Below are 26,463 nucleotides of genomic sequence, written 5' to 3'. Positions count from 1 at the left end.
GGTCCAATATTGCAAGCCAAATAATCTTCACATTATACAGAGACTGGTGAGCTGGCAGGTCTAGATATTCCAATTTTCCAGGCCATTTTTAAGGCTTTCAGGCCATACACTATTACTGAAGCATAACCAAATATTATAGAAATAAGGCTACTTGGGTGTAGTTTTATTAATGTAGTATTGAAAATATGCTGTGCAATTAAAAGTTAAAGAATAAACATGCCACATCTATTCTCCCTACTTCTTTCTTTCTATATACTTTGAATTTATATTTGATTTCTATTATGCCTTAGTCTAACTGTGCATTTTACATAATTTAAAATATACCAGTTTTCCTCAGCCTCTGTCATTGAAAATCAGTTCAAAAGACTTCTCAACCCACTCATAGCGAGCACTTTAATTCTAAAGTTTGGCATAATTTAGTTACCACTGTGTCATATGACCTCTTGTTTCTATAAAATTTTCTGGACCTAAGAAATATCTTAAATGCCTTTCTGAACATATTTTAGTGAGGCTAGCCAACTTGCGGATCCACTGCAAGAATAGTGTTATGAAGCTGGAATGTGCTTTTAGAAAATAAATGCTCTCCGGCAATGAGAGTGAGCATTAATTTTACATGAAATGCAAATTGAGAGAAAAGTGTGAAAAAAAATCTGACAGCTTTATCATTGTTACTTGTGATCCATTGAAATCACACCTATTTAACAGTCACTGCGTTCTTCCTTTTTAGCCATCAGTGTGATGATTGATCCAGATGGTGCATTGGATTCAGCATGTGGCCTGAAACTATCAAGTCCCAGTTTGCCTGAACAAGCCAAGCACAAGACCAGTTCAACCAGAAGTCTTCAGATCACGGCCTCTAAATCTGACTACAGCAACCATTTTAGCCAATATGAACACAATGGGGAGGACAAAGATAATTCTTTGCATGAGTAACACTATTTTTTGTAGTCTCTTTAAAGTGGCATAGCATGTATCAACAGGCTCAGCATTTTTCATCTGGCCTGTGTTATTGAGAACAGTTTGCTTGCCACTTAACTAGCCTTGAGGTATTTTCCTGCTTTCTGTGGTGCTTTCCTCACCACGTTACTTTTGCTGCAGCTGTAAGCTTTGCATCCATCCAATAATGAAACATTAGGGAGAAGAAGTCACATTGTCAGATGTGTGCATTGAAATGTGAACCACATCGACAGCTGTCCTAGCCTTCGTGTGTCATCTTCAAAACAAAATGGAGAAGCAAATTGGCATTATTATTGAAACTGGAATAGAAATATTGTGTTTAAGCACTGTGTAAAATGGACTAATGTATAGGCAACACAAGCTAAGAATATCAAAAACAAAAACATCGGTGCCAAACTGCTCAGTATATTGGTCAGTTGAACAACATTCTGTTGGATCAGAGAGCTGCTGTTTGTTATTTATCTGTGTTTAGTATGTAAACCACAGACTCTACATAGGATATTGCTTAACTGTACAAAGTAGAAAACATATTCAGCAATTATTGTAATATTGGAAAAAATCTCTGCTTTATGCTATGGTCAGAAGTAGGTTGATGACATGTAATGCTGAAAAGTCCTGTTGATTGCAACATTTTTAGCATTATACATGATTGCACTATTAGCAACAACATGTGAGCTAAAGGATGGGAGCATTACATTGGCAATTGAGTTTTGGTTTTCTTTACCTATCAGATTTAAACAATCATAAACTAGCAAAAATTGGTATAATAGTTGTATTAACTTTGTAGAATTTGGCTACAGGGTTACACATATGATTAGCCAGTTCTTCAGAGGAATAATTGGGATGTTTTCCATTGTTCTGCATTGATCAACCTGTTAGAGGGCCACTCTCAAATCAGTGTCCCATAAGTGATTCACTCCTAGCAAAATCTCAGTCACCCAACTTTAGTTGTACAGCATCAGTGCATATTAAGTATTAAAACAAACTGTTAATGAATTAAGTGGGCACAGTGAGGCAGCACATACTTTCACTTCTCTGGCATAGCTTTGCATCTAATGTAACCTGATGGAGGAAAGTCTTCACTTGTGAACTTGCCTCAAAGATGTCAAATCTGTTTAGGGCATTCTCAATGCAGTTTTGTTTGGTCGTGAGTCAAGATGATAAAATTGCCCATAATGGGCAGTCCATTCAAGCATAGGGGGAAAAATATCATACTGGGATTCTGATTACACTACTCAGCAGTGTACTTTAGAGATAAGTTTACTCCATACCTGGCTGTGTTTTGATGCTGAGTTGGTGGCAAAAGTGCCCCATTTTACATCAGTGATGTCCCTTACCTTAATTATTATTATTGAAGGGAATAGAAAATCCCCCTCCTACCTTCACACTCATCCAAAAAAGCAGTAGGAAGAACCTCATCCTGCTCCCCCAAGTAAAATTAGCTTTGTCAAAATCAATCCATTTCCTAATGATCACAAAATCACAGTGCAGAACAGTTTGTGACTCACTTTTACTTTGTAGTGTCACTCAGAAGCTGCATAAATAACTCCAGTGGAAATGAAGCCTGAATTATGCAAACAGGATGTGTATTTCTGAGGCTGGGTTTAGGATATGTAGTTGGAAGATGTTAGAGATCTAAACAATGTCTTTCCTGAGAGCTTTTGATGTCAAAACTGGGTAGCAAAGGTAAGCTGTATTCTCCATAACTGGTGTTATCTGTGTTGATCAAAACAAATTAAAATAAAGTTCCATATTTGTCATTAAAGAAAACAGTAATTTTAACCCATTTAAAGTTTAATAATTTATATCTGTTTAGTAATGCCTTGACTAGCTTAAATTAATCTTTGTATTTTGGTGGAACTAATTCCTTTACTCCAACCAGTTCCTTGCTCCCTCCCTGAATCATGCACTCTGTGCTCAGAAAGACACATTATACTCTTCAGGCTTTGCATTAATGTTACTGTGACTTTGCTGCTATGAGCATAGCCTAGTCTCCTATTTACTTTTTTGGTTCGTCTAACAATCTAGTTGCAATTGAACTTGGCAGTGGCAGAAACTCAGATCTGTATCACGCCTTTCTGAGCCATACATTCTTGGCACTGAGTGCACTGCAACCATAGAATGCCCAGCAAACTTGCTTTTAAATTGTAGTATACTAAATGAAACTGACAGACTGAATGCTGTATAAATCAATGTTGATGCTGGGTCTTGTTTTGAGTAGTGGTGATAATTCAGTTAGTACTGCCTGGCTTTGTTACTGAAGGGTCTAAAAGTTGATTGCTTTTTCTACAAATTCTGCCTTTATGGTGTAATTTTGGAGGGGGGGAAAGAGTGCTGTATGATCCAGCATCAGTTGTGCAGTGATGCAGCAGGAGATTTGTAGAAAGGAAGTTAAAGAGAGAGAGCAACACCAACTCCATTTGGGTTTCATGCAATATCATACTTGTAAGTGTGGATAATCCAAAGGTGTACTAAAAAAAGTAGTACCTTCAGTCCTAATTTCATTTTATATATTAAACTGTTCAAATGCTACAAAAAAGAATAACCTCAGCCATTTTGTTGTTCACAAAACATAGAAGTTTTTTTCTGGGTTGAGTGCCAACAGCTTTGCATACAAGCAAGATAGGCTTTCTTTAAAAAGTCTTCAATTCATTGTTATTGTAGCTTCTACCAGACTCTGCATTGGTCCAGATTACCCCAGTCCACTAACTGGCATTCTAACACTGGAGCTTTTACTCAAAAACATAACAGTAGTTGAACACTAAGCAATAATCAAGGTGTATATTTATGAAGAATGTTTGCATTGACATATCATTTTTCTCATACATCTCTGTTCAATTACAACATTGTTGTATTATGAGTTGCCTGTGGTGCGAATATGTATATTTCTCAAGTTTAATTTGCAATATTCCATCACTTTGATCAGCAAAATTGATCTGGATATTCTAGCTAATGTAAACAAGGTGGGAGCTTACCACATACCAATTAATGGTGTGAATTCAGTGATGCAAAACACTGTGCAATATTAAACCAATGACAGCCCATGGATTGAAATAAGTGCTTGTTTTTTCTGAATTTTGAGAAAGGGATAATGAGACTACCAAATGTTGCCTATATTTTTTTCTTCCCTACCCTTCTCTCTCTTTGGCTAGGAACTATTACAATAGCAAAAGCAGACTTTTACCCCATAGATGGACAAGTATGAGATGGTATACTACAGAGCTTCTATAGTAAATAGCAATGAAGTGAGTTTTCCAACTTCTAAACATGCTAGCTAAGCACTTCACTTTCTTGTGTTGGTTCATGTGTTTACACATTTGTGTTGTAATTTGTAATATTGTCTTTGTTTTGCAGTTATATAATTTTCTCCTGATTTTGTACGAACATATTGGCTCTATTTATTTTTATTTGGTTATGTATGTTAATTTGTATTTTTACATTTCTAATGTGTTCAAATAAAGTTCTTTTCCCAGATCTTTACCACAAAGAATGTTTGTTACAAAATTTAAAAAGTCATCACTGACTGACATGTGATGGGTGTCTTGACTTGTTAGTGATAAAATGCAGGTTTTATTTGCCCACAATGGTGCATCCTTCAGATGCTTGAATTACAATACCAACGATGAATAAGTTCATAGAAGCATTGATGACTGCAAGCTGATATACAACAAATTGAACACCAGGCTTCAAATACCATAGCTCCTGAGCTGGTTCTTTTGATCCATCAATCTCTCCTATCTTGCCTCCACACTGCATTGGCTTTTTGCCTAGTTCCTAGTCGTAAGCCTCATTTTTATAGAATGTCACAAATTAGATTGTGGGTATTTATTCATGTGGAGACAAAAGTGGAAGGAATATTGTCAATGGGCAGCTCATGAGCAGAGTGGGCCAAAGCTTGAATGCAAGTTATCTGTCTTCCGCTTCTGACTCTGACTGCAAAATCTCTATACACCAGAGTGTTGGGAGTTAAGAAGGTACCAGACTTTTTTTTTTAAAAGTGTAAACTTAGCAATTAAAAACTTCTGGTCAACACTTGATAATCTGTTTCAACATTATTGGTCGAAATCTCGTGGACCCTCTGCCAGTTATTATCAGGAATGCCCAATTTGGTGTCTCAGCCTTAAGACCCAGGCATTATAACACTGAAAACCTCTTATCTGAATTGCCCACTGTAATCTCATCTAGAAAAAAAAGCTGCATTTCTATAGTGCTTTTCACAGCCACAGGACATCCTGAAGTGCTTTACAGAACTTTGAAATGTAGTCGATATTGTAACATAGGAAATGTGGCAGCCAATTTGCACACAGCAAGCTCCCATAGCAGCAATGTTATAATGACCAGATAATCAGTTTTGGTGATGAAGGATAAATTTTGGCAGGGCATGAGGTCTGACTCCCCTGCAAAATAGTGCCACGGGATCTTTTACGTCCATCTATGAGGGCAGATGGGAACATGTCTAATTTGAAAGATAACAGCTGTTGACAGTGCAATGTTCTTTCAGTACTGTGCCAGAATATCAGCCCAGATTGTTGTGCTCAAGTACTGGAGTGGAACTTGAACCCACAGCCCTCCAACCTCAGAGACAAGTGCGCTATCAACTGAGCCATGACTGACCTAAGAGGAGGACACTTGTAAATGAATAGACTATTTTGCAAATAATACATAAATGAGTAGGTCTATTGTGTACTTTGTAACATACTGAAGCATGCTAACCCAGTTAGTGCACTAAAAACATTTTTCTGACCAATAATTTCTTTGAAACTGGATGGCACTAAGGTTAAGCAGGGGACCCTCACTTTCTTTGACAGGCATGAGTACCAGTTGGGTTGCCATCTGAGATTAAATGTTTCATCACATGACTTGCCCCATGCCCCAGCAATTAGTCGTTCAATGCATCCATCCTTGTGAAAACTGCCTTCATATGCTAATTGGAAAGTAAGAAGGTTCATTACCCATTTGGATGATGCTTGACTGTCAGCCAAACCGCCTTATTTTCAATATATTAATATCTGGTAAAGGGAATGAAAAAATAACAAAAAAACAATTTTTATTGTCCATATGATTCTTCTCCAGGGTTGCACACAGCAGTGCCCTGGAGATTGATCTTCAGTTCCTGGAGACTCCAGGCCAATCCTGGAGTGTTGGCAACCCTAATACCAGATCCCTTGATCACTTGTTTGGAACTTCCTTTCTTAGCTGAACAGGAAGCTAAAGGCTTGATTTCCATATCACCCAGCCACCCACCCCAGTTCTACACATCTAGCTATTGGCTAGGTAAGCTGCCAATCAACATTACAACCTAGGACAGAAATCACTCCTCGCATGGAGCTTACCTGACTGGTTCAGTGAGGTATCTATTGTGCTGAGCGGAAAGAGACCATTTTGACATGTTTGGATATATATTGGAACAATTTTAATGAATGCCCATTGTCACAAGCTGATATGGTATGTGGGAAACACCATTTCTGCATCTGGGTTAGTCACGTCAGTGCAAATTGTAATCCACATTTCTAAAAGCTGTACATTGTGGATTTAACTACTGCTAACCTAAATTTAACTTGCTAGTAGTATATTACTATGTCACCCGAAGTTCCTCCTAGGTTAAATAGTTAATTTTGAAATGCGATACTAATTTGTAGAATAATTTGGAATGCATCTGTCACATCTCAATCACCTAAATGGAAAGTTGAAACAAAAACAGAATTACCTGGAAAAACTCAGCAGGTTTGGCAGCATCGGTGGAGAAGAAATCAGTTAACGTTTCGAGTCTTCATGACCCTTTGGCAGAACTGAAGCATAGTTAGGAGAAAGGTGAAATATAAGCTGGTTTAAGGTGGGGGGGGGCGGGGGGAGAGAGAAGTTGAGGGTGTGGTGATTGTGGAGATAAGCAAGCAGTGATAGGAGCAGATAATCAAAAGATGTCACAGACAAAAGGATCAAAGAGGTGTTGAAGGTGGTGATATTGTCTAAGAAAAGTGCTAATTAAGAATGGAAGACAGGACACTCAAGGTACAGCTCTAGTGGGGGTGGGGTGGAAAGACTAACAGTTTTAGTTTTAGATTTAAAAATAATGGAAATAGGTGGGAAAAGAAGAATCTATATAAACTATTGAAAAAAAAGGGAGGGGGGAGAAACGGGGTGGGGATGGGGGGAGGGGGAGTTTAAGATCTAAAGTTGTTGAATTCAATATTCAGCCCAGAAGGCTGTAAAGTGCCTAGTCGGAAGATGAGGTGCTGTTCCTCCAGTTTGCGTTGGGCTTCACTGGAACAATGCAGCAAGCCAAGGACAGACATGTGGGCAAGAGAACAGGGTGGAGTGTTAAAATGGCAAGCGACTGGGAGGTTTGGGTCTTTCTTGCGGACAGACCGCAGGTGTTCTGCAAAGCGGTCGCCCAGTTTGCGTTTGGTCTCTCCAATGTAGAGGAGACCGCATTGGGAGCAACGAATGCAGTAGACTAAGTTAGGGGAAATGCAAGTGAAATGCTGCTTCACTTGAAAGGAGTGTTTGGGCCCTTGGACGGTGAGGAGAGGAAGTGAAGGGGCAGGTGTTGCATCTTCTGCGTGGGCATGGGGAGGTGCCATAGGTGGGGGTTGAGGAGTAGGGTGTGATGGAGGAGTGGACCAGGGTGTCCCGGAGGGAACGATCCCTACGGAATGCCGTCAGGGGGGGTGAAGGGAAGATGTGTTTGGTGGTGGCATCATGCTGGAGTTGGCGGAAATGGCGGAGGATAATCCTTTGAATGCGGAGGCTGGTGGGGTGATAAGTGAGGACAAGGGGGACCCTATCATGTTTCTGGGAAGGAGGAGAAGGCGTGAGGGAGGATGCGCGGGATATGGGCCGGACACGGTTGAGGGCCCTGTCAACGACCGTGGGTGGAAAACCTCGGTTAAGGAAGAAGGAGGACATGTCAGAGGAGCTGTTTTTGAAGGTAGCGTCATCAGAACAGATGCGACGGAGGCAAAGGAACTGAGAGAATGGGATGGAGTCCTTACAGGAAGCGGGGTGTGAGGAGCTGTAGTCGAGGTAGCTGTGGGAGTCGGTAGGCTTGTAATGGATATTGGTGGACAGTCTATCATCAGAAATTGAGACAGAGAGGTCAAGGAAGGGAAGAGAAGTGTCAGAGATGGACCATGTGAAAATGATGGAGGGGTGGAGATTGGAAGCAAAATTAATAAATTTTTCCAGGTCCCGACGAGAGCATGAAGCAGCACCGAAGTAATCATCGATGTACCGGAGAAAGAGTTGTGGGAGGGGGCCGGAGTAGGACTGGAACAAGGAATGTTCCACATACCCCATAAAGAGACAGGCATAGCTGGGGCCCATGCGGGTACCGTTAGTTAGTTGTATTGATTTACAGGATTTTTCTAAGATTGAATTCAACTGAAAGGGTTTGTTTTGTGATTATAATTTTTTGGAAAAAGTAATTTAAAAAATTAACACCTAAAATTGGGCAATTAATTCCTAAGACAATGTAGTTTCATTTTGCTATTTTCTCTTCCGCAGCTTAGTGCATCACCTAGTGGTTCAGGAATCTACAGGCTAGAAATTCGTCTTGGATGGTAGCGCAGAACAGGTGGCGTTGGATCGGTCGCCTGTTTCAAGCAGCACTTGAAATTTAATTCCATTGACTGCAATGGAAGTGCATATCGGCTGCTGCATGTAATAGGTTAGACGGCCAACCTGATCGCACCCGGATTGCTCCGGCACTCGAAGCAAATTTCTAACCCTGCAGTTTTAATGTTTACACGCTGCCCATTGCAAAAATCAAGAAGTGACAGTGTACAATTTATAGGAAAAAAATCCCAACGCCATCGCTGTCGAGCTAACTCGCAATAAATGGAATGATGATCATAAATGATCCAATATTGTGGTTCTTTGAAAAAAAATTCAAATACATAACCTAAAGAACCCTTGCTCCTCACTTGAAATAAACGCAATGCCTAAAAGGTGCGTTTCCTATTGGAAGAAGAAGGGTAAAATAATGCTGCCCAACAACTTGAGGAAAAGACCATGTTGTACTGAGAGTGGAAATTGTGTTGATTGTGTGCAATTTGATCCTGCAATTTGTGGGACTTCAGTCAGTTTAAAACTCCTGGAGGATATTGCCAACGACTTACTTGTTGAACCACTGGGCAAATGTAGGGTAAATAAAGGGTATCAATACATCAAAGGTATGAAAGACAATTCACTTATAGGAGATCTCCCGGCGTCCTAGACAACATTTAAAAAAAACATTACTTATTCATTTTCTGTTCATGGGTCCTGGCTGTGCATAAATTGACTGTTACTTCAGTGGCTCCATTGAAAGCAAGCCATTGGCTGTAAGATGATTCTGAACAAAAGGCAATATAATCACAAGTTCTTGTTTCAAATATTGTGAAGGTACTTGTGTGTTCTCTTTTTGCTTGAAATGGAGATATATAAATTTAACTTGAGCCTCTTCCTGCATTACCACAATACTGATTGGAGATAACAGGCATTATGGGAGACATTCATATGTCTCAAAATTTTAAAATCTAATTTCATGGTTTGAGGAAAACTGAAGTGTCTATTGGTTTAGAATTGATTTATACTAAGAAATTAACTTCCATTACAATCCCTTTTCTGCTCATTGGTCTATTTTGTTTCTGATTGTAATTTCAACCTGAATCGTGGTCTATGACTTTTTTTTGCCAAGAGCAATGGTATACTTAGCAACAGTGAAAAGATTCCATGCTTGGTAGCACCCTATTCCAGTTTATATAAGGAAAAAATAACAACCATTAAATTTATATAGTGCCTTTAATGTAATGAAGCATCCCAAGGTGCTTCACAGGAGCAATTTAAAACCAAAGTATAACACCATGCCACATAAGGAGATATTAGGTCAGATGTTCAAAAACTTAGTCAAAAGGATAGGTTTTAAGTTTCTTGAAAGAAGAAAGCAAGGTGGAGAGGTACAGGGAGGGTAATTCAGAGCTTGGGGCCTAGACAACCAAAGGCACAGCCACCAATTGAGACACAATTATAATTGGGAATGGAGGAGAGGCCAGAATTAGAGGAGCACAGATCTCCTGAAGAGTTTGGGGGTTGGAGGAGATTACAGAGATAGGGAGATGCAAAGCCATGGAAGGATTTGGAAAATAAGGATGAGAGTTTTAAAATCAAGATGTTGCTTGGCCAGGAGCCAAAGTAAGTCAGTGAGTACTGGACTTACTGCGAGTTAAGACGCAGGCAGCAGAGTTTTGGATGACCTCAAGTTCACCGAGGGTAGACAGTGTGATACCAGCAAGGAGTACGTTGGATCAGTCGAACCTAGAGGTAACAAAGGCATGGATGATGATTTTAGCACCCAGGTGAGCTGAGACAGGAAAAGTCGAGTAATGTTATGAACTTATTATTATGGAAAATAGATGGTCTTAGAAATGACACGCGTGTGATATTGGAAGTTCATCTCAGGATCAACTATGACATCAAGGGTGCAAATAGACTGGCTTAATCTCAGATTGTTGCCAGGGAGGGGGATGGAATTTATAGGGAACTGGGTTTGGAGCAGGGACCAAGACCAATGGTTTCAGATTTCCCAATATTTAATTGGAAGAAAATTTCTGCACATTTAGTACTGGATGTCGGAATATTAACATCACATTTCTAGGCGGGCAGTGGATTTTTTGTGTAGGCCAGAGGTAAAATAGTTTTTGGAGAGAGCGTTTAATTGTGACTGGCTCCATTCTGGAATTTGTGACAGTGAATTCAAATACTAAAGCAAAATACTGTGCATGCTGGAACTCTGAAATAAAAACAGAAAAGTGCTGGATAGGCTTAGCAGGTCAGACAGCATCTGTGGAGAGCAACAGAGTTGACATTTCAGATAGAGATGACCTTTCGTCAGGACCAGTGAATTCAAAAGTGAATTCAAATGGTTACTTCTGGTCAACACGCATTCTGCGTTCATGATTCTGCTGTGGCCATAGTTCAAATTGTGCCACTTGTAATTGCATTTTCAACCTCCCAGCTGCCTAGGCTTTGGCTTTTCATTTGCCACTATTATATCCAAGTAAACTCAGCTAGTTGCATTTTTATTTCCAGACCATCTAGAATGTTCTGTCAGAGAATAACAAAGTAAACCGTAGTGTTAAGTTAACAATATGGGTGTAGCATGCATAGCAGTCATGATATTTCTTCATATCCACCTTTAATGCTCTTGCTCCCAGCAAAACCTTCACAGTATCTATTCCTTGTCATTCCTGGTAGACCTCCACCTTTGCTTCCTCAGCTCTAAGAGGTGCAGGCTTAAGCATATCTGGAGCACAGCTGGTTTAGAAATCCATCAACAGATCTGGGTTGAGCTACATCAAGTGCTATTAGCCTTTAGTACGCTCTGCAAAACTGGTCACAACTCCAGGGTTATCTTAGTTTTTTTTTCCCCACTTATTTTTTTTCTACTACCAACTGCCTCATGTTGCAGCACTGAAACAGCCCTAATCAAAGACACAAACTACATCCTGTGTGACTGTTACTATGGCGTACTATCCAACCTCAATCTTCTTGACCTCTCTGAAGTCTTTGACGTGGATGACCAAACCATCCACATACAACAGTTCTCTTTTGTTGTCCCGTTCAATGATATTGCTCTCACTTATTTTTGCTTTTACCTATCCTATCTTTGGCAAAGCATCTCCAGTAAGGATTTCTACACATACCCCCATGCTGTTACCTCGGGAATACCCCAAGGATCCATCCACTCTGCTCTCACTCATCTACACGCTGCCCCTTCACGACATAATCCGAAGATGAGGTAAGTTTCCAGTGAAAAATGTTCTTGTTTTCAAAGTACAAAATGCCATTAATAATTCTGATGGTTTTAAAACTAAGGGCAAAATTTTACTCTCCACAGATGGGAGCGCGCCCGACCCAGTCGGGCATAAGATAGTGTGCAATGAAGTCGGGCGAGCGTCCCGACGTCATCACGCACTCGCATGATATTTCGGTCGGTGGGTGTGAGCGACTGCCAGAGCGGCACCCGCCATTAATTAACAAACCACTTAAGGCCATTAAAAAACCAATTGATGTTTTTTTTTTGTTGCCCGAGCGATTTCGTGCTCGTCGCACAGGCAAAACGGGCAGGTGGGCAGCCCACAATTTCAAAAATCTTATCCAAGGGCGGGATAAAAAGGGACAACAGCATTGGCAGTGTGAGTAGTGAGGAGCTTGGTAGATAGTTTGCTGCTGGTAAATTATTGGCACTTGGCAGCTTCAACTCTGTTCAGGGCTTCATTGTTAGCATTGCCAAACTTCATTTCAGGACTCCTTGGTGTCTCCAAAGGCCCCCAGAAGAATTGGACCATGTGGGCCCTTACAGGTATCAGACAGCCTTCCGTTACCCTGGTAATGGGGATTGTGGTCTTTGCTGGTGGCACCTCCTCTGAGGAGGAAGAGAGGGGCAGAAGGGAGAGGAGGCTAGGTGTCCCAATTCAGCTTCCAGGGGAGAGACGTGTGGGAGGAGAGGCGCAGGCACAAGGGGCGCAGGGCCAGCAGGAAGTCCTGGGCGGAAGGGGCCACAGAAGACGCCATTATCCTGCTGCCAGGGTTTACAGGCGGCGATGCAGCTACCTCAATATGTCCGAGGTGCAATGCTGAAGGAGACTCCATCTCTCAAGGGAAACAGTGACCTCCATTTGTCAGATGATTGGGCCTGAGGTCAGCACCAACTGTGTGGGTAGACATCCCATGCCAGTGGCTCTGAAGGTCACAGTGGCCCTCAACTTCCATGTCTCTGGCTCTTTCCAGGGGTCAATGGGGGATCTTTGTGGAGTCTCCCAATCAGCTGCCCATAAATGCGTCAAGCTGGTGACAGAAGCTCTGTTCAGGCGGGTACTGACTTTTTATTGTTTACCGTACAGACGAGCCAGCCAGGCTGAGCAAGCCAGAGGGTTTGCAGCGATTGCTGGGTTCCCCTGCGTCCTGGGCGCAATTGACTGCACACGTGGCCATCAAGGCACCAGAGGGTCAGCCGGGTGCCTTCGTCAACAGGAAGGGATTCCACTCCATGAACGTGCAGATAATGTGTGACCACGGGATGCAGATTCTGCAAGTCTGTGCAAGGTACCCTGGCAGCCCCCATGACGCTTACGTCCTGAGACACTCCCAGGTCCCAAGCCTCTTCAGTGCTCCAGTCTGACTGGATGGATGGCTGCTGAGTGACAAAGGCTATCCATTGAAGAGTGGCTCATGACGCCTCTCCGCCACCCAAGATCAGAGGTAGAGAAGTGTTACAAAATGAGTCATGCCTCCACAAGGGCGGTGATAGAGAGGACCATAGGTCTTCTCAACACTCGCTTCCGATGCCTAGACCGTTCAAGGGGAGCAGTGCAACACTCCCCAGGGCAGGTCACTGATAGTGGTTGGATGCTGCGATCTCCATAATCTGGCATTGGCAAGGAGGGACCCACTGGAGGAAGAGGATCCTGACGCAACTGCACAGGCCACAGATGATGAGTCCAGTAGTGAGTCAGAAGAGGAGCACGGTGAGGAGAACGCTGAGGGCATGGAGGCAGACCTCAGTAACCTCCAGGGAGGCAGGAACACGAGGGATGCCTTGATCCAATGTTCCTTCAGCTGGGTTACCAAAGGTCAGCTTCAACCTCACGCCAGGGCTGCCGCCTCCATCCCAGATGGCTGAAACGACCCTTTCATTTGCGCCCAAAGTCCACTCAGTGCCTGTGCAATAAAGTTTGGAGCCACCCACATCCAGCATTACATACTGGCAGGTTCTGCACCTCGTTAAATAAAAAAGGTGAAGCATACTCAGGTCATTACGACAAAAGAAAATTTATCTCAGGTTGACACTCAACAAATTAACAGAACCTTCTCTGTTATTCAACACCAGACCAGTTAAATAAACAAAACATTGCGCAACAAAAGATCACCCGTGACTAATCTCTCTTGTGCCTCATGCTGCCTTAAACTTATGTTTGCGAGTGCTACGCCTTGGTTCTCCCCCCTCGTTGGCACCAGCATTGGAGGCAGCCTGCTGACTCTGGTGTCTTGTTGGACTTGATGAGCTTTGGTGGTTGTCCTCTGGCCAGTAGAGCCTGTGTTGGCCCCGCCTGGGATAGAGCAGCCAGTGCCACGGCTGGCATCTCCCCAGCCATTGCAGCCTCATCAGATACCACGGTCACTGGCAGAAGGGTGGAAGAGCTGCTGCCATAATCCAGAGTGCCCTGAGAGGAGCCCGCAGAGATGACAAGCAGCTCATGCGCCAATGTGAGGTCGCTTTGGACTTCCCTGCTCGCCATTGATGGACGGACACCTAGCTGGGATACTGGGTGACCAATCCATCTCCCACACTGACACTGACCAGTTGTCATTGTCTGTGTGAGGGCTTGCAGGTCCAAGCGCAACCCCTGGAACACCTGATTCTGTTCCTGGAGCTGCCTCTCCATGAGAGTTGCCACTCTCTCAATGGAGGAGGAAAGTGTGCTCAGCCATGAGAGTCACCGCAGTGCTCATGCTCCACATGGATTCCTCCATAATGGAGACCATGGCACACATACCCTCATGGATCTCCATCAGATACTCTCGGACATCTCGCTGGACATCCAGCATCTGCCACCTAATGGACGACTCCAGAGGTTCATCATCTGCCTTTGGTTCAGCATCGTCCTGATCTCCAGCTGTCCTCCGACTGCCTGCGCCCTGGGCACTCTCTGCCTCTGCCTGCTGCTCAAACGAGCGTGAAATGCCCTCACTACTGCGCACCGACACTCCAGCCGAAGATTTAACCTCAATGAGATGCTGGTATCTGTGTTGGTGCCTGGTTCAGAGAGCAGGTGTGATGTAGGTGCTTCTGGAGCCTGGCGAGCCTCTGGCATCAGGGGTGGGTCTTCAGCGTCCTGCAATTGGGTGCGTGGTGGCAAATCTAAGGGAAAACAACAACGTCATTAGTTTAAGTCATCACTGTGTCACTGTGCATGCCAGGTACCCTGGTGAGACCATGGAGATCTGCATCATGGTGCCATCCTCTTTCAATGACCACTGAGGAATGCAGTTTTGTGGCTCCCATCAATGATGAGACTACACAAGAATGTTTGCAGCATCTGAAACTCTCACCTCTCTGCATTGCACTGCACGCCTACCTTCAACTGACACTCCAGCCTCTCTGCGGCCGGTTGACTGAGTTGCGTGGTGCCTCTCCAGGTCCAAGGTATCCTGCTCGTATTTGGAAAGGATTGGGAGGGCCTCCGCTGTTCTGCGACCTTTCAATGTTGTTGTGGGCCGTCTTCTCCTGAAAGGACAGAGAAGCATAGATTAGTCCACTCTCTACCTGCAGCGCCAATGCAGCCTGGCCAACCCCACCTGGGGAACACCTTGTAGCAGCTCAACACCCCTGAGTTCCATGGGGGGGGGGGGGCCTTAATACTTCAACCCACTGATCCATGCCAACACGGTACTCACCCTTCCTGAGCGCAGCAGGTCGTTAAACCTTTTGCGACACTGGACCCAGGTGTGCCGCTCCACATCATGGCTGCTGACCAGCACTGCCACCTCCTCCCAAGCTCTTTTTGTTAGGTGCGGTGGCCTCCTTCTTCCATCTCTGGGGACAAGGGTGTCCCTCCTGGCAGCCACCTCCTCCAGGAGGAACGTGAGGCACCAATCAGAAGACCAGTGGGCCGAGTGTCCATCCAGCTTGCCCTCCCGTCTAGTGTCTGCAGCTGCATTACTCTCCATAATTTATACTCTCCCGCTCATAACACTGGAGTTGTCCTCATCACCAGCAACCTTTCAAGGGCCTGACTGTGCCAGTTTTAAGCCGGACGCCGGGTCGCCATTGGACCCGGCAGCCGACAGGCCCCTGCCTGCACCTTCCCAACCATTGAGGAGCCGGCATTCGTGCTCGGCAGGCCTTAATTGGCCCACCAGCGTGAAATTGCGGTTGGGGGCCGATCGGGGGCAGTGGACTGTTTCCCAGCCGCTCCCAGGCCCGCCCAACACGCCTGCCTGAGGTCTTCAAACTTCTGCCCTAAATGTTTCTGACTTTGAGAGCAAACCTGAGTTCAGTAAAATGTGTCAAATTTTGAAATTTGGACAAAACTGTGTACTTTCATGACTGCTTGTTCTATAGAATGAACCTTGTTCTAAAATCAAATTGGGCCAGGGACTTTTTGGCAAATGAAGTCGCGAGTTATTGAATGCTTTGAAGTGCGATTGCTGTGTCGCGGACCAGTGTTAGAAGAAATAATTAATTTTTTGATATAAAAACAGAAAGTGCAGGAAAAGCACAGCAGGTCTGGCAGCATCTCAGGAGAGAGAAACAGACTAAATGTTCTAGGACGATGTGACACTTCTTCGGTTTCCCTTGAGTAGATGGAGACCCTGCCGAAATTCTGAAACACGTCAGAGGTACACTCCTGATATGGTCGCATAATTTCATGTACGTCATCTTGGAAGAGGAGTGCATACCGGGGTATCTCGGAGACGCTGTGATCGTGTCTGTATTCAAGATGGGAGACAAGTCTGATTATTGCAAAGATCCTCCTCAATTTCCTCCTCCTCATTGCCAAAGAGCTCCTTGCAGAGTCGCAGTGTGTTTTTCACTCATAGAGAAACACCACAGATGTCATCTTCAATGCGTAGCAAATCCAAGAAAAATGCAAGGAACAGGACCAACCACTGTACATTACTTTTATCAACTTCATAAAGCCCTTTGACTCTGTCAATCGCGGACCTTTATGGAGCACCCTCCTCAAACTTGGCTGTCCTCAGAAATTTGTCACCATCCTTTATGTACTCCACGAGGACATGAAAGCGATGATCCTCACCAACAGAACCGCCACAGTCCCTATCTCAGTGAAGACCGGGGTTAAACAATGCTGGGTCATCGCACAAACCCTCTTCTCAGTTTCCCTCGCTACAATACTGCACCTCTCCTCCAGCAAGCCACCCCCAAATGTGAAGATAATTTACACGACAGACAGGAAACTGTTCACCCTATACTCCTTCAATCCAAAACCAAAGTCACTCCAACTTCATTCATTGCGCTCCAGTATGTAGATGATGCTTGTGTGCACCCTTGTTCCGAAACTGAGCTCCTTCTCCGAAAAATATGGGCCCTTCACTGAACAACTGGAAAACTAAGGTCCACTTCCAGCCAGCTCCCCCAGCACCACAGCAACCCCCACTGATTGAGATCCTGGAAAATGTGAACCACTTCCAATATCTTGAGAGCCACCTCTCAATGGGGGCAAACATAGACAACAAAATTTATCATCGTCTCCAATGTGCCAGCTCAGCTTTTGGCTGATTGATGACAAGAGTATTTGTGGGTTTAAATTTGATCACTGGCACTCTGACCACAGAACGTCCCAAAGGGCTTTATAGCCAACAGTTCTCATTGTTGTGATATAGGAAGCACAGCAGCCAATTTGTGTACAGCATTCACCCACAAACAGCATTGTGATAACAACCAATTAATCTGTTTTTGTAATGTTGATTGAGTGATATGTATTAATCAAGACACTGGGGAGAATTCCCATGCTCTTTCAAGTAGCGCATTGGGATTTTTACATCCACCTGAAAGAGCTTTAATATCTCATCCAAAAGACCCACTTCAAATAGTACAGCACTGCCTCAGTACTGCACTACAGTGTCAACCTTTATTTTTTCACTCAAGTGCTGAAGTGGAACTGCTCAGTCAGGGACCTAAGCCTAATCATAGAACCCCATAACTGTTTTTAGTCATGTAAGAAACTTACTTAGATGTGGACTTAGTCCCTCTGGTCCTGTGTGAGACAATAGCCATCAAGACCGTTCTTGATAGTCATCTTCAAATGTACTTCACTAGATCTTCTTTGACTGGCCTCATCTTTTTCCATCTGGTGGTGTCCATTCTACTGCCACTCTGTACATCCGGGAGGCGAAATATGTTTTCTGCCAGTCTCAGCCGTCTCTCTATCATGATGTCCTGCAGGCACCTCTGACCTGTCATCTGTAGTACTTCTTCGCTTTTGATGTTGTCTCTCCATGTGATGCCCAGGCTCTTATGTAGGCAACGCTAGTGAAAGATGTCCAACTTATGTGAAACCTTTGCTGTTCTATTCCATGTCTCGCTGGCATAGATTGCAGATGGCATTACTATGGACATGTAGAGTTGCAGCTTCATGCCCACGTCGATGATATTGGATGACTAGAGAGCACGGAGCTGATGGGAGATCAGTGCTGCTTTCTTGATTCTTGTATGGACATCAATCTCTACATTGCCCTCCCCGGAGATGTTGCTTCCTAGGTAGGAGAAGTGGTCATAATCCTCAATGTTCTGTTGCCTGATGGTGATGGGGGAGCCACATTGCCATCCCGTTTTCGCTGTCATGGTCTTTTCACAGCTGATACATAGATCAACCTTAGAGTTGCTACGCTCAAGGTTGGTGATCATGTCTTGGAGCACGTGCCATCCTTCAGCTGGCAAGGCAATGTCATCTGAGAAATCCAGGGTCATCAACCGGCAGTGTTGCCACTGGATGCCAAAGTCTGCGCTCCCCCCGCCCCTGCCCCATCAACTTCATCATGATGAAATTGATAACCAAGAGCAAAAGGAATGGGGAGAGTATGCAGCCTTGCTGTACTCCTGCGACGATGTTTGAAGTAGTCCATGCTAGTCTTGACGCAGCAACTGGAGTCTCAGTGTAAGACTTTGAAGATGTTAATATACCACTCCGGGATGCCATACTGTCTTGCAATGTACTAGAGTGACTGCCAATAGATGCTATTGAAAGCTTTCTTGAAATCAATGAAGTTGATAACAAGTGGCTTCTGATCCTCTAGGATCTGCTCTTTGATGTTCCTGAGCGTAAGAATCTGCCCACAGTATGATCTGCCACCCCGGAAATCTGTTGAGGAGCACTGTGCTGAAGATCTTGCCAGGTACTGACTGGCCTTTCTTTGGCAGCTTGACAATTACTCCTTGCCTCCAGTCATCCGGGACATCCTCCACAGCCCAGATCTTGTTGAACAGATCGGTGAGCTCTGTTGTGATATTTCAATAGCTCAGCTGGTATCTCATCGATCCCAGGTGCCTTATTGATCTTCAGGCTCTTGATGGCTCTTTGGACTTGGCAGTTTCTCCCAGGGTGACATCCATGTAAGAAACAACATTTCAAAAATCACTTTTGTACTGGAGCTTAATGCTGGGCTTGTATCTTGTGTGTTGGCATTTTGAATAGATTAGTAGGAATTCCTTTAAGTGCACTGTTGTAAAATTTGTAAAAGAACAGTTTTAAAGACAATCAATGAAATTGTTGAGTGATTTGTAGCCTAAGCTGTGGGCTTATCTTGTTTGTTTTCCCAAAGTCAATGCAGCACATGATATATATTTCAGTAAATCACAGTACAGATTGACCCAGAATTACATAGGATTAATGTGGAATTACTGCATTGAGCATGCTATTTGGCCTAACTGCTGGTGTTTATACTATATGTCCATCTTAATTACCACTTCCAACTCTGCCCCATATTCCCGCTCGTCCCTTCTCCTTCATATATACATCATCTCCCCTTAAATGAATCAAAGCTGCCTGCTTCAATCACTCCATTTAGCAGCAAGTTCCACATTCCCACTACTTGCAGCATAAAGAAATTCCTCTGTTAGTGACTGTTTTATAATTATTCCCCTTTTATCCTGGGCTCACTAACAAATGGAAGCAGTTCCTCCACAACCAACCCTTTCGTGACTTTAAAGACCTCAACAGGTTTGCTCTTAGTTTTCCCTTTTCCAGGGTATCAAGCAACAACATGCATTTATATAGCATCCTTAACTTAATAAAACATCCCAATGTGCTTCAATGGTTGCATCCTCTCAATATTGGTAACAGCCTTGTAAATATTTTCTGCACTTTCTTTCTGTAATATGAAGACCAGAACTCCATACAGTACTCCTAGTGCAGTCTAACCAAAGTTCTTTATAAATTTAACATTATGTCCTTGCATTTGTATTCTATTGCTCTAAAAATAAACCCCAGTACCCTGTTTGCACTCTTTATGCTTTACTTGTCAACACCTGTTGTTACTTTCAGCGATCAATACATCCATATTCCCAAATGTCTTTGCTCCTCTACCCAAGGAATAACTGACCTCCTTATTCCCCCAATCAAAATGAACCATCTCACACTTAACCAAGTTGAACTTTATTTGCCATTTACCTACCCAATCAGTAAGACTGTTTATTCATTCCTGCATTTTGGTGCAGCTCTCAATGTTATTACCTAAGCCCCGAGTCCCATTTCAGAGACTTGAGTTCAAAAATCTAGACTGACACCCCAGTGCAGTACAAAGAACAAAGAAAAGTACAGCACAGGAAGAGGCCCTTCGGCCCTCCAAGCCTGCACTGATCATATTGCTCGTCAACTAAAACATTTTGCACTTCCGGGGTCCGTATCCCTCTATTCCCATCCTATTCATGTATTTGTCAAGCTGCCTCTTAAACACCACTATCGTACCTGCTTCCACCACCTCCTCTGGCAGCGAATTCCAGACACTCACTACCCTCTGCGTAAAAAACTTGCCCCGCACATCTCCTTTATAGTTTTCTCCTCTCACCTTAAATCTATGTCCCCTAGTAATTGACTTTTCCACCCTGGGAAAAAGCTTCTGACTATCTACTCTGTCCATGCCACTTATAATTTTGTAAACTTCTATCAAGTCACCCCTCAATCTCTGTCGCTCTAGTGAGAACAATCCAAGTTTCTCCAACCTCTCCTCGTAGCTAATAACCTCCAGACCAGGCAGCATCCTGGTAAACCTCCTCTGCACCCTCTCCAATGCCTCCATATCCTTCTGGTAATGTGGTGACCAGAATTGCACGCAATATTCCAAGTGTGGCCTAACCAAGGTTCTATACAGCTGCAGCATGACTTCCTAGCTTTTATACTCAATACCCCTGCCGATGAAGGTAAGCATGCCATATGCCTTCCTGACTACCTTATCCACCTGCGTTGCCACTTTCAGTGACCTGTGGACCTGTACACCCAGATCCCTCTGCCTGTCGATGCACTTAAGGGTTCTGCCATTTACTGTATAATTCCTGCCTGTATTAGATCTTCCAAAATGCATTACCTCGCATTTGTGCGGATTAAACTCCATCTGCCATTTCTCGGCCCAAGTCTCCAACCGATCTATATCCCATTGTATCCTTTGACAATCCTCTTCACTATCTGCAATTCCTCCAACCTTAGTGTCGTCTGCAAACTTACTAATTAGCCCAGTTACATTTTCCTCCAAATCATTTATGTATACCACAAACAGCAAAGGTCCCAGCACTGATCCCTGTGGAATTCCACTAGTCACAGCTCTCCATTCAGAAAAGCACCCTTCCACTGCTACCCTCTGTCTTCTATGACCAAGCCAATTCTGTATCCATCTTGCCAGCTCACCTCTGATCCCGTGCAACTTTACCTTCTGTACCAGTCTGTCATGAGGGACCTTGTCAAAGGCCTTACTGAAATCCATGTATATAACATCCACTGCCCTTCCATCGTCGATCATCTTTGTCACTTCCTCGAAAAACTCGATCAAGTTAGTGAGACACGACCTCCCCTTCACAAAACCATACTGCCTCTCACTAATACACCCGTTTTGCTTCCAAATAGTAGTACTAAGGGAGTGCCACACTGTTGAAAGTTTCACATAAGATGCTGTACTGAGGCCCTGTCTGTTCTCTCAGGTGGTTGTACAAGACCCTACAGAACTATTTTGCAACAGAGTTATTCCTTTTGACCTGGCCAAGATGTGACAAACCTGATTACTAGTAAAGAGAAAGTGATTAGCTCATCAAATCCAATATACCAGACACAAGCCATGTAGCCTTTAAACTTCAGTGTGGTCGGAATATTTTCTTATCCGTACACTTTCACACCAGTGCGTGACAGTCCATCCTTCACAGCCTGCCTTCAGGATATCTCGAAACAGATGTTCAATTTTTCCCATTTTGCGGTTGAGTTGTGGTCCGGTGGAGAGAATTCCTTTTTCCATTTCCCCTGACATCTTTTGGAAAGCAATGCATATGGCTGCACTGCTAAAAGGTAATTGCTTTCAAATGCCAATTCGTGCTGCAGTTATGGAAACCCACAGTTGTCTAAATTCAGTTAGAAGTTCGCTCTTTTAAAAACTAAAAGGATAATTATGGGGGTGAAATTTGACATTGCAGAAGCGCATCGAGAGTCCACAGATATTTTCAGCTAACTCAGAAGCATGAGCTGAAAATCAAACCTTACAGGCCTGAGTTTCTCAACACCGCACAAGATAGTACATTTGCCCACAAACTTCAATGGGAAACAAAATTGGATCATGTGTGAAAGGAAATTCAGATTACAAATCACACTTCTTGCAGTATCGACAAAGTGAAATTTCTGTGTTCAGAAATGGTCATTTGTTTCCTAAACTGGTAGTGACGTCAGCTATCTTGAAATCATGTCTGCGATTTTCTGGGCCTTTTGAGGGCAGAATAGGAGGCGAAATGGCTGGCAAAATGGCATGGGAGGCGTTGGGTGTGGTGCCCAAAATCTTTCCGCTGCCAAGCCATATTGCCAGTGGCAGAAAGGGTGGTAGACGTCACACCCGCCCAGAGCACAATGAGCCACCTAAGTAACCTCTTTCTGCTTCTGCTGGCATTTTACCCAGAGCATCAGCATCAGGGGAGGCAATGGCATAGTGGTATTGTAGCTGGACTGGTAATTCAGAGACACAGGGTAATGATTTGGGGACCTTGGTGTGAATCCTGCCATGGCAGATGGTGGAATTTGAATTCAATAAAAATCTGGAAATGGTCATTAAAATGATTGTTATTAAAAGCCCATCTGGTTCACTAATTCCCTTTATGGAAATCTGCTGTCCTTACCTGGTCTGGCCTGTATGTGACTCCAGAGACTCCAGACCCACAGCAATGTGGTTGACTCATAAATGCTCTCTGAACTAGGGATGGGTAATAAATGCTGACCTGGCCAGTGATACCCACATCCCATGAACATCCACAGTGACTACCTGCTGATGCCCTTAGACCCAACTTACCTGGCTGTGAGGGTGCCCTCAGCCTCCAGATGCAGCTCAAGCAATGGCCTCCTGTCCCGGTGGTACAGTTGAGGCTGTTGAATTGCCAGTCCTCTAATTGGCTCAGCAGCTTTTTGATGCGGAGGGGGGTGGGGGGGGGGGGGGGGGGGGGGGGGGGGGTGGATACAGGAAGGTTGTCATCCTTAATTGGATGGGGGGGCTACTGTAAAATGTGGCCCGGGCTCCTGTCAAAGTGGGGTCGCCCCCACTTCCTGTCGCCTCAGAAAATTCCCGGCCATTGTTCAAATATATGATCATTTTTTCCTCGTATCTCATCCGAATCACCATTTAAGCCTAGACTCGGAAATGATGGCGGATAATGCAACTGAAATCAAATCTAGTCCCAAATGTTCTAGAGGCAGGTCAATGACCTATAGAATCATCGAATCCTAGAGTGGTTATAGCACAGAAGGAGACCATTCAGCCTGTTTGTCCATGCTGGCCCTCTGCAAGAGCAACTCAGCTAGTCCCAACCCCACTCCCCAACCCTACACCCCAACCCTTCCCTTTAGCTCAACAAATTTTCTCTCTGCAGATAATTATTCAATTTTCTGTTTCTCTTCTCACAGATACTGCCATTACCTTGCTGAGTATTTCTAGCATTTTCTATTTTTTCCCTCAGATTTCCAGCATCCTCAGTATTTTGGTTATGTTTCTAAACCCAGGTATGATTGTATAGGCATCAGGAGCAGGGAATAGGGGGAGCTCTCCCTCTACCTATCTTAGGGTGCTGCAAAAAACTTCAAAAATCTTTATTCATTCTCAGGATGTGACGTCAGTAGCAAGGCTAACGTTTATTACCTATGCCCAGTGACCCACGAGAAGGTGGTGATGACCCACCATCTTGAACTGCTGCAGCCCATGTGGTGAAGGTCCCCTCATAGTTAGGAAGGAAGTCCCAGGACTTTGACCTAGCTAACTCACTGTAGCCCTGAACTATTTTTAACAAACTCAGCAGGAAACTCTTGCAAATCAAATCTTACAGGTTTGAATTTCTCAATACTGTAATGGTGCATGTAGAATATAATATATAGTTAAAATACCACTGCATGTTAATGTACACCGAAATGGCACGTTTCTCTCTGAGGTCAGCCTGAATCTGGGACAGAGCTGTCTCTGGGCAGGGATGATGTATTCGTTTTAAGGATGCTTTCTGTCCAAGGTAAATCTGACCTGCAGCAAAATGTTGAATAATTGGAGAATAGTCGGGGATCCCAGAAAACACAAGCAGTTGAGTACTAATTAATACAAAGTAGAATTAGTCAACCATCCAGTTCTGTAACTGGAAACAAATATTTACAGTATGAAAAGGAAATTTACTGAAACAACCTGGGGAGGTTAGTACACTCTTTAACTTTAAAGACAGGCTTTTTCAACCTATTCTAATATTCATTAACCAGTTGCTTACACGAGTTCAGCTTGGTGTCAGCTGTGGCTCAGTTCATAGCACCCTCGCCTTTGAATCAGAGGGTTGTGGGTTCATGTCCCACTCCCGGAAACCAAGAACTGTGATTGTACTCGAAAGAGTTGCAATCTGTGACTGTTGATAACTCGAAAGAATTTTAGAGGTGTCAGCTGTGGCTCAGTCCATAGCACCCTCGCCTTTGAATCAGAAGGTTGTTGGTTCATGTCCCACTCCCGGAAACCAAGAACTGTGATTGTACTCAAAAGAGTTGCATTGCAGGAACTTGGTGCAGGAATAAGTAATTTGCTGTTACAATCAGTGTTCCCTATAATTTTTTGTGGAGTGCGAGGATGATTTATTTAAACATGCAACCATTTACAATTTTCTTGTGTGGCCATGAACACTTGGTAATTTAAAGGTGCAGACTTGTGCATGTCCTGTGCATGTCCCTTGTGTGACCTGCAGCTTCGAATTAACATTGATTACAGTACTAGATATATATTTATTTATATAGGATCGTAAATTGCAGTGCTTTGGGGAAAGAGCAAGGGAGTGGGGCTAATTGGATAGATCTTTCAAAGAGCCAAACACGGGCACAGTGGGCCAAATGGCCCCCTTCTTGTTAATAAGCCATCTGGTGAAGCAGAAACCAAGACACAGAGCTTTACTTTATTGAGAGAGTTTATTTACTTGTTCAGTCTCATAGCTCTCCTCCAACTCACCCCATTGTCCCAACTATCCCCTATTTATAGACTCTTTTTAGAAACAAAATCAATAACTTAAGCTAAAAATCAATGAGGGGTGACAGCCCCTGGTGGGGCACACCCCCTATTTATATGTGCTCAAAGACTATTAATACCATAATTTGTTTCTCTTAACCTTAACAATGCAGTTAACAAACCTTGACAATGTAACACTTCCGTGTTGTAAGACTCTATGATTCTAAATTAAAAATGTTTACTCTTTACATTTTCAAAGTGTGCATTTTGGATGATGTGCAGGTAAGTACAAAATTTGGGTTCACCTAAAGCATGGTTTGTGGAGGGGTATAATCATTTCTGAGATGCAAATGCTCTTCAGCTGAGGATGGGTTGTCTCTGCAGTTAAAATATGGGTATCCGTGATAAGACCTAGTTTGTAGGACTTCTGTAATACCATAATGTAAATATAACTGACTGAGAGGAGTAATGTGTGGGGACTCGGCAATTGGCTGAATACAAAAATGTTGTGTTCGGCACTGGGCTGAGGCAAGAAGCCCCTGGCGTGAATCCTCAGTCTGTGTTAAATTAGCAGATCTCGGTCAAGGTGGTCGAGAAGACATTATAATTGCCATCGATGCCTTTTGGACTAAGACGAGGAATAGCCAGGTGGGGTTCCTGCTATCTGCTGGGAAATGCTCAGGTGAGGACAATGCTGGTCACTAATTTGATGTGTCCCTTTATTGAACAGTCTGACAAAAATTCACATTCTAGACTCAAACAGGGAGATGCTAGAGAGAAGCTTGTACCAGTGCAACTGTACCTGAATATGAGTCCATGTCTTCAAGAGAGAGAGGATTTATTTCTTTTAAAAGAGGAATGTGTTATGTGATGCCTAGTTGGCAAAATGACAAATGACCCAGCCATTAAAAATCTAATTACTACTGCAATATCCCAGTGCTCTAGGCATTTTCTATGAAATACGTGTTTCACATACTGTTTTCAATATGCTTTCTATCATCCACCTTCTGCTTCACTGTCCCAGCAGTTGAGTCTGTTCCTGCCTCATTGTCACAATCCCCCTGCACCCTCACTACATAAAACACTCCGAGGTTCTACACAAGCAGAGGGATTTATCATGATAAAAGCAAAATACTGCGGATGCTGGAAACCTGAGATAAAAACAGAAAGTGCTGGAAATACTCAGCATGTCTGACAGCATTTGCAGAGAGGGAAGTGGAGTTAATGTTTCAAGCCAAATGTGACACTTCTTCGGAGATTTATTAATCTGGCGTCCAGGCTACATCAGAAAAATCTGAGGAAATAATA

At 43.6% G+C, this 26,463-nt stretch overlaps 1 protein-coding gene across 13 annotated transcripts in view; it reads left to right on the top strand.

The window, feature by feature from the left end:
• Positions 1-4,480, top strand: part of cep170aa (centrosomal protein 170Aa) — a 119,111-nt gene extending 114,631 nt beyond the window's left edge. For all 13 annotated transcript variants that reach the window (XM_078557362.1, XM_078557354.1, XM_078557355.1 and 10 more), the window contains one exon: positions 728-4,480. In XM_078557362.1, the coding sequence (XP_078413488.1) occupies positions 728-933 (206 nt within the window). In that variant the 3' untranslated portion in view covers positions 934-4,480. The remainder of the gene's footprint in view (positions 1-727) is intronic.
• The last annotated feature ends 21,983 nt before the right edge of the window (positions 4,481-26,463 follow it).

Source organism: Cetorhinus maximus, chromosome 14 (genome assembly GCF_964194155.1).
Source record: "Cetorhinus maximus chromosome 14, sCetMax3.hap1.1, whole genome shotgun sequence".
Classification (NCBI taxonomy): Eukaryota; Metazoa; Chordata; class Chondrichthyes; order Lamniformes; family Cetorhinidae; genus Cetorhinus; species Cetorhinus maximus.
The sequence above is the reverse complement of the archived record's forward strand: the minus strand, read 5'-3'. Positions and strand labels throughout refer to the sequence as shown.